A 13,900-nucleotide genomic window follows, 5' to 3' on the forward strand; every position below is an offset into this window, starting at 1 on the left:
TGTTGGTAGGTAGGTTAGAGGCAAAATAATGTAAACTTTTTTTTTTTTAAATCTTCCTGAATGTTTTTCAGGAGAGACTCCTATGCTGGGTTATGAGTTGGACCATGAAGACCCTGATGGTTTAGTAGACCTCTAAGCACACTGCGTCATTATGTAACTATTTCTGGCCTCATTTGGTCCTGGGGAGGTTTTAGCTGGGACTGGGTATACATGGAACAGTTCTCAGCAAGTCACTGTTGATTTCACCTTCTCATGCAAATTAATTTACTTCTGGGTCTTTCACTTGGCGGGTGATTTTCACATGCATCATCATGTCTCTGCCCTGGGAAGATGTCAGCAATCCCATGGTGCTCCCTTGGCAGAAAGGCTTTCTGCCCTCCTGACCAGACTTTCCCCGTCCTGCCCTCAGTTGTGCCTGCCCCTACCTGATAGCCATCTGCCTTCCCAGATACAGTTATGTTTCACTGATGGTGGTGTAAGCATGTGTGTTTGTGTGCGTATGTGTCTGATCTTTGTAAGATTCTTGCTCTTGTGCTGTGTGAGAGGATAAAGCTTCTGGGCTCCTTCCTCTGTACTGTTACCTGTTTTGTATGGCAATCTTTCTTCTTTTTGCCCTTCTTAAAAATAGCACTCTCTCTGTCACACCCACACCACACTATCTGTCCACGTGGCATTGCTGTAAAATATCAAAAGTCCAGGGAAAGGATAATATTAAAAAGGAATGCAAATAAGTAAAATAGATAAGTGAGAGAAGAGAGCTTTTCCCCCTTTGTTTCCCTCTTATAAATACACATGTTGAAATGAGCATCTTGAGTTGTCAGATACACAGACAAAACAGGTGACTTGTGTAGTGGCCACCACAGGTAGGGCTTCATCACCAAGTAATAGGAGTGAAGGAAAGAGGTGACTCTCAGTCACCTCACTAGTTCAGATATTTTAGCTTTGCAGGTCTGCAGGAATTGAAAAACAGTGTTTGCATATGAAATACACCATGTGAAGAAGCGCTGCACAGTCCCAGAAACTGCTCTCCCTGTTGTTCACTTCTGTCCCAGTCATAAGCTCTGGGCATGGGAGTCTTCAAGGCTTCTGACAGCTTCAGTTCCCCCCCAGGCCTGTTCGTGTTGACTTAATTTCAGTCAGTTGTAAATCATCTTCCATGACATGAGGATGATGCACAGGTCACTTTGAGTATTTGCCTTACTGCCTTGACTTAGGGCCCTTTCATGCTGCTCTAATTTTATTTTTTTTTAAAGCTTAACACTGAATTTTAAAACTGTTCTCGGTGGTAGGAAACATGTCTCTGTCTATGCTACATGACATGAACCAAAATACAATTATGGGGTTCCTAAAATGTAGCCGATACCACTGCTGCTACTATAGCTAAGTATAATTAAGATGGTTTGGTGCCCTGGTTTTTTTAATTGTAGTTCTTTTGTTTAATGATCCATTGATCCCTCTTATTCTGTGCGTTACAGCTTCACAAAACCTGCAGCAGTGGGCTTGCAGCAGAGGAGCAGAGCTAGAGAGGATGTTACCCGGCACCGGGGGAGGACTCTGCCTTGGAAACTTCCCAGAGCTCCTGCCCTCAGAGCGACTGGCTGCACAGCCAGCTTCCTCTCCCGTAAGGGTTTTTTTGAGGGAAACTCCAAATTTCATGTCAAATGTCATAACCCAGCCTGAGCTTTGATAATAGGATTGTCTCATTTTCAGCGAGTCCCACGACTGGGTTTGTGTTTTGAGGAGGCCATCATCTTGGCTTTCTCAGAGAAGTTGGCTGCAGGCTTTTGTGAGAGGCTAAGACAAGTCACAGGTGAAAGAAGAGGTCTGCCTCTTCCTTTGTGATCTGACTGATTAGGAGGCTCAGCTTTCTTTTTTAGATAGATAGGTGTTTTCCTCTCCATCTTGTCTACTTAGGATTAATTTCATTCCTTTGTTCTCTGCCTAGGATTGGAGGGTAGAATCCTTGGGCAAGTGCCTTTGTTTCTTTTTTTCTCACTTGTGGGAGCAACTCTAGAAGAAACTGTGTACTGAAAGCCTGGCATGCCATACAATGTCTGTGCTTCAGCACATGAAGTGAATTTGCTTCCTGCAAAGGTGCGAACAAAAGTCATCGGACAAGAGCTGCCAGAGTTTGAAATTGGGGCAGAGGACTTCTTGATTGAGTTGTCTGAGCTGAGTCCTTTGTTCTGTGACTCAGCAGTTCAGTGACTCTGATCCCACCGGGGCCGGTGGGGACCCCTGTTGTAGGGAGGAAAAAGGGCTTCTGCGAAGTCTGCTCCTGCACCATAGGCACTGGCCTTCCTTGGGAAGAACAGGAGGGGTTGGAAACACAGCAGGGAAAGGAGAGAGCAAGTCTTCCAACTTGGAGGACAGAGCCACTGCCAGCAACCTGAAGTATTTTGGAGCAATCTTGGAGGCAGTTTTTTTGTCCTTCCAAGCAGCATTATAGAAGGAAAAAGTCCCAGCAGAAAGATGAGTACCATCCGCTTGACTACCCATGTGTGGAGTGTAATGAGGAATCTGGTTTTCCCTGCTGAGCATCTGGTTTCCCATGCTTGCCTGAACAGCATCCAGTGGCAGGTAGCAGCCTATAAAGTCCAGGCCACATATGTGCTGATTCCTCTGGGTGTGCATACGATGAGATTTACTTCTCTTTAGGGAAAAATGACCAGCTGTCCCAATCAATGGATGATACTGAATTCATTTGTATATAATAAAGAGAAACAGCTAACAACAATATCCAAGGACAGACCCTTTCAGTCAGTGAAGTACAATGGATGTTATTCTTAGGAGAATAATTGCAGCTGCTGTGGGCAAGCTCTAGTTTTTGTGCACTCAGATAGATGTAGCAGAAGAATGGGGATCTCTTGACACATTGGAAAATCTGGGGAAAGTGTTTGGATGTGATGAACTGCTGCTGCAGATAGCTGTTTGTGCCTTTGTTTTCAGTCTGATGCTCCTGTTTCAGGTAGCAGCTGGAGCAACAACTGCCACAACCGCTCCTTGGCAGCAGCTGACAGAAGAGTGGTGGGAAATACAGCACCATGCAAATGGTTAGTTGAAACAGATGGCCAGTTCGACTGTCTGAATGGTCTGTTATAGGACCAGAAGATTTCTCAATACATGGCAATGAAAATTGAGCTTGGAATCATCATTAAAGATGCCAGCAGTATCGTCAAGTGACTGTGAGCTGGTTGTTTCTGTTGGAATGATTTTATCTAAAAAAACCCCCACTACCATACTACGCAGACTGAGGTGCTGCCTCAGTCTTCCTATTGCAGGCATTTAAAACAAACAAACAAAAAATCTTACTAATCATTCTTACAAAAAATTGTGAAGTGTCATCTAATGCCCTGATTTTTCTGCAAGCCTCCCATAATTGGGGCTAGTGCCTGGCAGCACTGCAGCAAATAAGGGTCATCTCAGTTTAGAGTTCTTGTGTATGTAAGAGCTTCTGGGCAGGATGATGAGCTATTATAGTCCACTTCATATAGGTATAACTCTTCGAGAGTCGACAAAGACAAGTGCAGTCACCCAGCAACCTATGAGTCAATGGGCAACCTTATTTGTAAGCTGAGGTTATACAATGACATTGGGAAAGTGTACTTCTAGTTCTGCCTCTTGATAAATTCTGAGTGGGGGAGCACACGTATTGAAGCAATCCTTGACATAAAGCAACAATGAAGAAATACTGTTCTGCAAATGATAGCTAGAAGAAGAGCAAATAGCTGGAGCAAAATCAGCTCTCTGATGGTTCAGAGCTAGGTGCATAATTTTGGGTTCTCATTCATATTCCTTGGAGAACTCTGTAGATTGAAATGTGGAGAAGGTCCAATGCTCCTGTACCTTAAAGTACATCTCTTGATAATTTTTGTCTCAGATCAGATTAATTTTTGATGTTGGAAGCTTTCCAAGGTGACACTTTGAGTTTTACTTCTAATTCTGGTGACTAGTCCTTGCAACTGCCACAAATTTCATTTTCAGTATGAATTAAACACAACTTTTCTCTCCTTCTATTTAGTGTCAAAGTCCACGCCTCAAGAGCACTGACAGGTTTAGATAGAGAAATTGGATTTTCACCACATCAGTTCAGTAGAAATTTTGTGTTTTTATCATTGTTTAACCAGCTCTGTCGTCTTACAGAAGTTTTCTGTGGGCTGCATTATCTAAGGAAAAATCAGAGTTTGTTTGGAAAACCTTGACTTATGTTTAAAGGATGATTTTGCTTCCCAACACAGAACTATGCTACTGTGAAAATCTCATTGTTTAAAGTCCCATGGATCATTGCACGAAGATGAAAAGGAACTTATGTGCTTGACTGAAAAATTGCTTTTGTGGTATGCTAATACCCAGATACGTAGCCCAGCCAGGCTTATAAGCAGATCACATAGTATGAAAATCTTGTTATCCAATATCTTCCTTGATTAGGTAGAATCAAACTTTGTGGTGGGGAGTTTAAAATGAAAACAAAAAGTGCTGTTTCTCCTTAGTGTATTTGATGCAATCTAGCTCTGAACGTTCTTAATTGAGCAGAAGTGTAGGACCGGCAACACCCTTGTAGGTCTTGTCCTGGTAAAAAACTGCACATGGTATCTGTAATAATGAATCTGTTGATTTTACTCAAGAAATCTTTGGGTACAAGTATGTTTTCTTATTTTTTCTTTTAGTCTTAGCTGTACATGTCTAGCTTAAAGCTGCTTCTTGTTAAGTATAGTTTTTGTTCAAAAGCTTTTTTTCCTGACTTGTCTTTAAAGCTTTCTGAGATATGCACATCAAGGGAACCGTAAAAGTACAAGAAAGTCATTGATTATTTGATTTGATTTTGTATTGTGGATTTCTTCCGTAAAGGCCCAGTGAAGTCCCTAGACTTCAGATTTTTGGTGGATTTTTGTTGGATTTTTGCCTTGATGTAGACTGTAGCAGACGTTTACACCAAATGTTCCCTGAGTAGCACTTCTGATTTCTTTTGCGAAGGACTGGACAAAGGCTTTTTTGGAAGGTCAGCTTCTGTTTGCCGTTAAAAGCAAGATTACAAGTGTAGGGCTTGGTTTATGTATTTTCATCTTCTAAGAGAGTACAGCTTCTTGTGACTTCAGAACCAGAGAAGGAATCATGTTAGAAGACTTAAAATTGGAAAAAAGTCATGCTCTCTGCAGGTTGTGACCATTAGAATGAGGTTATCCTCTGCCAAATTCAGACATACTATAAACTGTTTAAATTTGCTGATAGTCAAGAAAATATTCTTTAATAATAATTTTATCTAGGAGGGAATACAGATTTGTATGAATTGAGAGTTCAGCCCATCACGCTTTCTCATATGCATACAGTCCGAGCGTAGGCTTCTAGGCCATTGCTCTTGAATTAGAAATTCAAATATGGGTAATTTTAAATTGTTCTGACTTGTGCTTAGTTTTAAAGAAATGAAAGTGCTTTTTGCTTAAGCACTGTATTGTGGTGTGGAGATAGGGAGTGAAATAACAGGATCTAGAATAATCTTTTAGGTGACAGTAACGTAAGGAAGAATATTTGCTGTTAAAGGGCATCCTTTTATCTTTCAGTCTCTTCAGGCAGAGATCAGAGATGGCTGCTTAGTTTCTGTATGAAAATAAGAATTTCCAGCACACAATTTATTTATTTTACACTGGTACCACATGTGTGGTATGTTCTATTGTGGAAACTGCATTCTGACTACATTTTTTTTGTCACTGTATATATATTTTGTCATTAATACAGGAACTATTTCTGTTTAAGCAGTATGTATATTTATATATCTTGAATGTAGAGAACAGCATGACTTGCCTTTTGCCCATCTTCATTCTTTGAATTTTTTCTTAGGAAGCAAAACATAAATACACAATAGCCTGGTATGCAAAGGGAAGTATACTAGCAAAGTGGAAGGAAAGACATTCAGAAACATGCCTTCCTTTAGTAGAAAGCCATTCTTCCCAGTATTGTGCTAGTCAGCCTTCCTCTGAACAAAGCCACTTCCATAGTATCTGTAATTCCTGCATGTAAATCATAACTTCTCAGAATATTCTTTAAAAGGCTTTTTAAACATTATCTGTTATATCATGACATTTAATGTCCTCTGTGGTCATGTGGGAAGCCTGTGATGGAGCGAGGAATGCGTGAACCAGACCACTGAATTCCCAGTCTTCCTTCTGTCCCCTATTGCATTGAATTGGCTTTCTTTGTTTTGCCAGCACACTGTTCCTGATTATGAACATCATCGTCTCAGCAGGTTTCAACTGTGTTATCACAATTCAACATACTCAGTACCTGTTTTTCTTTAAGGTCACTAAAATGAGGTACTTAAAAGGCACTGGCTTGCCTGAAGTATTTGGATCTTAAATTTTTTCCCACAGTGTATTATTACATGCCAAGGCAGCCTCAGCTCCTGAATGTGCAGCATTCCCACATCCTCCTGCAGTTCTCCAGCTGAAGTCCGTGTTTTGCCAAAGTATTACTTCATTCATCATCCAGAAAGGGTAATTTCCTCAGCTCCTGCTTTCCTGTTGTGGTCTTAGGGTGTGTACAATGAGGCCCTAGGATGTAGCAAGTCTATATTCCTTTTCTTTTCTTCTCTCCTCATTATGGATCCTAATGTGTGTAAAACCATTGCAAGCCACCTAAATGATAGGCCTACGTGGCTGTCTGTGTGAATGAAGAAATTATGCATGATATATAGATTGCTGTCAGTTCTGCAAGTGTTAAAACCCTTTCTTTTCTTGCATTTAGTCAGTTAAATTTGTGTTAATTGAATTCCTGTCTTATTCTAGTTCTTCCATCATCTGGGTCAAGAACTTTTGCTTTCTCTGCGATGGAGTTAGCTTATATTGAATTTGAGAAGTAACTTCTAAATGGTCCTTATAATAGATTGCAGAGACAGTGAGGACAAGCAGTCAAATTCTTGATTAGCTGTTCTGCCAGAGAAGAATAGCAATGAGTCAAAACTATGGGCGTCTTCCCAGACAAGAATTTAGTGTTATTCCAAGAAGCTCTTTTTGAAGCCATTTTCCCTGGTAGTAGTAAGTAAAGCAACTTTTAAGCAGACAGAATACCCCTCTTAAAATGAAATATGATGCTCCAGGGTGGTGGTAAAAGAAAATATTATTTCTGGTTCAAGTCACATGTAACAGATCGTGGCTGTTAAAGCCCTTTGTCGGAAGAATGAATCTGTATTGACTGCCTGGTTTCTCTTGCGGGTCATTAGCTTGTCAGTTAATTGGAAAGATTGTGAGGGGCTTCTCAGCGATGGTGTTTTGTGGTAGAAGAAAAAAACAACCCGGGAATAAACTTAGTTAAAAGCTGTTTATAGTTAGTAACTATGGCTGGTTTGTACACAGTTTTGATTGCTGCATGTGAATTGTGTGATGGGCTAATCTCTAAAAGGGATAAGAGATTCCTATGGTACTGCTCTGAAGGCTAGCAAGGATTCGAAGCAGGATACTACTGTGAAATTCATACCATAAATAATATGAATACACTTGTAAGGCTGCATGAGTGCTATAACTGTAACAAAAGGATTCTTTAGATTCAAGTCTGTGGTTAATGTGGCTATCACTAGCTTGAGTCAAAACGATGATTTACTAATGATATTTTTAATTGATGTGTGTCAGATTAATATAAAATTCTCTTAAAACTATAGTTCTGCAAAATTCTCTTAAAGCTGTAGTTCTGCTTTCATTGAAATGGCAGTGTGCAATTCCTTATTTATTTTTCAGTGATTTGATAGATGCTCATAAAAAAGAAATCTGGGTATAAAGGGCGTGGTTTTTCCCACTCAGCACCTGGACGTGAAAGTCCGCATGGGCTTGTGCGTCCTTCTTAGCAATACAGACTTTACAACTGGGTCTTAGTTTGTAATGCTGTTTTGGATGTATGGTTTAAAAAGAAATTAAAAATTGATCTCTCTTCCTGTTAGCTGTGTGAATTCTGCAGAGGAATGAAACGTCATATGAACCTGGGGGGGGGGGCGCTTTCTGTGAGGAAAGTAAACAGATAGGAGGAAAGGCACACAGAAAAGATTTATTAAATAGAGGTGCCATCTTTATACTGTTGTTCTTCTGGCTATAACTGCACTTCAACGTTTATTATGGCTTGGGTCTTTAGAGCTGAATTTTATAAGGCAGTTTCAGAACAATTGGGTCAGTCACCTGTTATTCATTCAATTATGCACCACAGCCTTGCTGCTCTCCGTTGACATCTGTACACAAAGCCCAGCTCTTTTTTACGTAACCTGACCAGCTCAGATGCTGATTACGGGAGATGCTGAAAGTCACTGGGAGCTCCAGAGCCTGAGAAAAGAAATGGCTGAATTGTTCATTCCCTCTGGCATGCCCAGAGGCAGGCAGGAAGCTGATAATGGCATCATTACACATGTAATATTTTGCGTTTTGCCCATATATTGCTGTAGAAAAGGGAGAAATTGGAGATTGCTATGTGAGAAATGTTGTTGAACTACTTTACGTAGCTAGCCAGCTGTATTTCTGTTTGTTGCCTTACACAGGCGTTGATTTACACTGTCATGAGTTATTTCTGAGGGGACTGCCTCATCTGGAGCTGGAGGGACCCCCGTGTGCTGTGGTAGTAATGAGGTGACTGGCCTTGCTGAGCTGTAGATTGAAAAGGTGTGTGCGCCATGAAGCAGGGCATTAGGGAAAGGAATGCAAATAGCTGTCTCATTAATGCGATTAAATGATACGGTGGACAGCTGAATTCTGCCTCTGAGGCTGTCTCACTCCTGTGTGCAGCTGGGCAAGATGGTCCAGCCAGCTTTTCTGTAGGTGGTCAGTAACCGAGTGCAAGTCCAACTTTGTGTGCTTTGGGGTTCGGACTTGCATAAATACTGACTCTTGAAACAGGACTCAGTAAGTGCCGTGCTTGGAAAATAGCAGCAAGTTCTCAAAAGAAAACTGAAATGCATAGAGTAGGCAGCAGGGACTGTGTGCATGTCAAAATGGGCACTCAGTCTTAACGTGCTTTCTGAATAAAAGTGACTTATGTTTCTTCCACCTGTACAATGAATACAATGCTGCTTCATCTTGCGAGAGTATCGTTGAAAAAAATCCAGTGATGTTTTCTGAAATGTTTGGATACTTCAGTGCCAAACACTAAAGAAAAGCTCAGAAATAAATTAATACTTCTGTATTCGGGAAGAATATCAGTGGTAGGTCGTGAAAGAAGTACAATTTTTATAACGCAGCTAAAAGGAAGAATTGAAATGCTGCTGGTGGGGAGTGCTGACTGTCATGTACACTGAATTGAGGTGTCTGACAGGAAAAAAAAATAGCGTGTGATAAAGTAATTGAACACTTTATAAAAGTGTACGCCTGCTAAGTAGGAGGGAGGGAAGTATTAAAGTTGCAAAAATAATCTCTACAGTAACTCCTAATGTTTGATTTGACTTGGATTTTTGAACTTCATGTTAAAAATGTAACTTGTGAATTTATTTACGAGCACCAAAGGCACAGGTTTACTTTATGTTCAGTAATATCAAAGTAGTAAACCTACCTGTTTTTATATGTGGAAGAAAACTTTGAATTTATTCATATAAGCATGGACGATGCCTCAATTTCAGCTTGCTGTTGAATCAATTTGGTACAAATTATTTGTAGGTTTTAATTAAACTAAACAAACTGAGTAGTGATATTTCATATAAATTTACCGTGAGAATAAGTGACTGCAGTTGAACTTTTCCTGGCAGAGTTGGAAACTGGGCCATAAGAGGATAGTTAACTGCAAACTGTATATCAGAAATGCCTGTGTGATAGGTGTTTGGACGGTAGCCTAGCAAAGCACCAGTCCTGAACACTGCTGGGAACTTCTAAGATATTATGGTTACACGAATAATCGTAATTGTGTTTCAGATGGTAAGTAAAATGCATATAAACTCATTAATTAAGAACTGTAAAACTAGCATATGAACCATTTTGCAAACGAACAGGATTAAGTGGGTAGAAATTGGGTGGAAAAAATGTTGGTTAGTCATTAGCAACACTGAAACCAAATATACAGATTTTATCTTGGTATTGGCTCTTTTGTGTTAGTATGAGTCATCTTAAAGCCTATGTGCTTCTATATGAAAATGTCTTGCGTAGCAGACCGTGATGAGCAGAGAAGGTCAACTTTATTTTATTTTATTTTAATCCCTTCTAGCCTTCAGGAAAAAGAACAATCATTCAGCATGTCCATTAAAGAAACTACTGCCAAAGTAAGTACACGTCAGTTTTCAGTTCTTCAGAATATTTAGAGAAGCAGATAATAGCTTGCATCTTAATCAATTGTCTGTGTTTTAGAAAGTTGGTTTTGTGGTGTTTCTTCTAAACAGATTTTGCATGTAAATACTTTTAAACATACACTTCAGAAACCCCCCCCAACTATTTGGACAGGCCACAGAGATTATGCTTAAGGAAGCAGATAGAGTAATCTATTGTTCTTGACTTATGTTTACTAGTGATCAGTCTTCTCACTGGTCTCCATTTAGGAACAGACTCTTTAGCTTCATGTAATGAAAGTGAACTCTGGTCACAGCTGAATGTTTTCACTCTTAATACAGAGCCTCTTACTTTCCTAGCTGACTGGTTTTGTTGGTGTGAAGGAAGAGCATAAATGAAGTACTTCTTTTCCCCACCCTTTCACTAATAAAAAACCTAGCAATCTAATTCTCACCCCCCTTAAAAATACAAAGAAAAGCTATGTGGCATATTTAGCATACCTTTTGTTTCTAACCAGAGATGTTAATACTTTTCCTTTAATTTTCTTCTTTCTCATGGCCTCCTTCCAAGAAAGAGAATACCAAAGTTTTCTTTTTATTATCTCTGAGAGCACCACAGAGCATCTTTGCTCCAGGAGTGCTCTATTAAAAAAGGTCCATTTATTGTAGCTAATCCATATAGGTCTATATGGAACAGGGAGTGGAAAATATTTCTGGGTTTTGATCAGTAATGAATTTATACTCTGAAATAAGTTTATTTTTCATGTTCTTTCTCTAATATCGCTCACCAAAATTAGTGAAAATTTTATCCTTTATAACCTCTTCTTCCTAAGTCATCTTGACCAACGCTTTTAGCATGCACTGTTAAAAAGACCATTTAAAGACTGCATCTCAATACCCCTCCCTCCTCCTCTCCTACTTTATGTTGAGCTTGTTCTCCTCTATTCCTTGCTTATGCACACATCTTGGGAAAAATTAGTATAGACCATTATACCATGATGCTTCCCCCATATTTTTTAAATGACTATGAATAAAGTATCAAGGAAAAGATTGTAATTGACCTACAGCGCATCTACTAAAATGCATGAGACATATGGTGCCTCAGAGTGATGTGTTGTTTCACGCTATCTGCAAGCTAAAATATGTTACAGATTTTTGCCTTCTCCCCTGAAAATGTGGGCCTCTTGAAGTTTTATTTTATAACCATAGTATCTAGAGACTTTTTCAATAAGAGCTGAAACATTGGATAGCAATTGAGAAGTCTGCGAGGTAGAATTCAATAGCCTGTTTTGTTTCTTTAAAAATTCAATAGATAAAATATTATTTAAATTTCATTCCATTCATATGTGATGGCTTTTATTTATTAGAGAAGAGAAATAGGAAGCACGTAATGAGACTCCTCCAAATAATGTATTATTTTATTTATTCAGATTGACTCATCCTATTATTTTCTTCTCAAACTGAATAGAGCTGGTCTCTTAAACCTTTTTGTTGTATGAGGAAAACACTACTTTGACAAAGGTCTTTTCTTTCTCCCTGTGCCACTAGTATTTATATGGCTTCTTCTGCCTCATCTGTGCTGTTTTCAGCTGAGGCTGCAAAAGCGAAGATTAGCCTGTTAATGAAGGGAACAGTCTCCCTTATCCACCCCGTTCCTTCAGAAATTAGTATCTGCTTTTGCTAATGGCAAGATTGTGGTGTTTGGGAGACCCATGTGGACTGTCCTTTTCTTCAGGCAGTGTAAAGAGGATTTCTCTTTTTTTTCCAAGGTGCTGTTGTAAAGAAATGTGAAGGTTACTCAAAACTTACTCTTCCTCCAACCATCTCAAGAAAAAATAAATTTCAGTGCTTTAGTCAGTGTCCTTGTCCCTGTTTCTGCTGCTTTAGATCAACATCATAGGCTGGCAAGATGGAAGAGGATGACAATGGGCAAAGTTTGCTTTTGATATTTTGCTGCTTTTCATCTTGATTCCACATATCTTTGCTAACCAGCATCCTATTGGTTTCAGATAGACTGCTTTTTTGAGTAGTGTTTATGTATCTGAACACAGATTTGTAAGGTATATTCCTAAACAAGAGCCCTTTTTTGAAAGTCTGCTTTAAAAAAACCCCACAAATCCTCCACTGAAGAGGATTTTTAAATAGATACCGTAATATTTGGCTGTAAAGAACTTTCCTAAAACTGGAAGGAAGTTTTTTTAGACTTGGAGCTCGTTGGTCTGTGGGCTGCAGCAGAGCTGGTCACTGAGAACAGGGAAGGGGCATTGCTGGGGCCACAGGCACGTGCAGTCAGACTGGTTAGGGGAGGATGGCGCGTTCCCCGGGAGCAAAGGAGGACGCTGGCTTTGTGAATGTTCATCATCTTTGTTAGCTAAGAAATAACCTTTCCTCAGCGGCTGAATAAGCTACTGTAATGAATAATGGTAGCTGTTATTAAGATAAAATAATTAGAAAAAATGAAAAGAATCGGAGCTTGTAGAGTAGAACTGATGTAACGTAGAAGCAGTGCTATTAGTTTAGAGGATGTTATATTATTTTGCCTCTCCTAGTCGCTCATTTAGTTTTGTCGAACTATGCCATATGATAGCTCTGAAGATTAATGCTGTTCATTTATCTGCAGAATACATACAAGCAGAGGCTTGGTAACGTACTTATCTCACGTTCCAGACCAGAAGAATCATCTCTGTGAGCTAGAGGAACTTCCTTGCAGCCTCTGGTCCCTGCATTTGGTCCACTAATAAAGAGTGCCAGCGAGCTTTGTTCTGACAGTAGTGCTTACAAAGTGGACAGTGTTCACTAGCAACGGATTAAACCTCCCAGCTTATTTTGCATAATTGCCAAACAGCTGTCTACTGGTAATGACTTTAAGTTACTACCAGCATGGGATATACTCATGCAGTTTTCCTGGAGCTGAAAGATTCCCCATCTAATTGCAATTCACTGAGCCATTCAGTACCCCTAAAGAGAGAGTGCTGCTTAGAAAGAAGTCATTAAAAACTTTCTGATTTATTTTGGAGATGTGAGACAGAAATGGCCTTTGGGTTCTTTGGGCACGTTTATTTACCTCTGACAGGTTTGGGGTTTTTAAAACATTTAAAGTGAATTGGTAGGCAAGTCACTTTAGAAGGGAGTACTGAAACAAAGTGAAATATCTGGGAATTGAAAAATTATAATAGGTGCAGAAGTGATGAGATATATGTGTTTTTAAATTAGTAGGAAGACTCTGAAGTCTTTAGATAGAACTATCCTCCAAGCAGTAACTGTTACTGTTGACTCGAGAAGAAAATATGACCCATTTATAGTTAACAGATGCTCTCAGCTAAAGCAAGAGGGTATTATCCATTAAAAAGGATTTACAGTTAGTGTAATATCTGAATTATTATACTTTAATTGTACAAACAGATAAGCCATTAGAGCTGTGCTGCGGTTTAACCCGGCAGGCAGCTAAACACCACACAGCCATTCGCTCACTCCCCACCCTCCCTGCCCCAGTAGGATGGGGGAGAGAATCGGGGAAAAAAAATTAAAATGCGTGGGTTGAGATAAAAGCAGTTTAATAGGACAGAAAAGGAAGGGAAAATAATAATAATGATAAAAGAATATAAAAAATAAGTGACGCACAATGCAATTGCTCACCACCCGCTGACTGATGCCCAGCTTTCCCCTAGTTCATATACTGAGCAT

At 39.6% G+C, this 13,900-nt stretch overlaps 1 protein-coding gene across 1 annotated transcript in view; it reads left to right on the forward strand.

Moving 5' to 3' along the window:
* Positions 1-13,900, forward strand: part of DISC1 (DISC1 scaffold protein) — a 212,339-nt gene that overhangs the window by 76,467 nt on the left and 121,972 nt on the right. The window contains exon 9 of the mRNA XM_076334113.1: positions 10,159-10,213. Within this exon, the coding sequence (XP_076190228.1) occupies positions 10,159-10,213 (55 nt within the window). The remainder of the gene's footprint in view (positions 1-10,158; positions 10,214-13,900) is intronic.

This window comes from Aptenodytes patagonicus, chromosome 3 (genome assembly GCF_965638725.1).
Source record: "Aptenodytes patagonicus chromosome 3, bAptPat1.pri.cur, whole genome shotgun sequence".
NCBI lineage: Eukaryota > Metazoa > Chordata > Aves > Sphenisciformes > Spheniscidae > Aptenodytes > Aptenodytes patagonicus.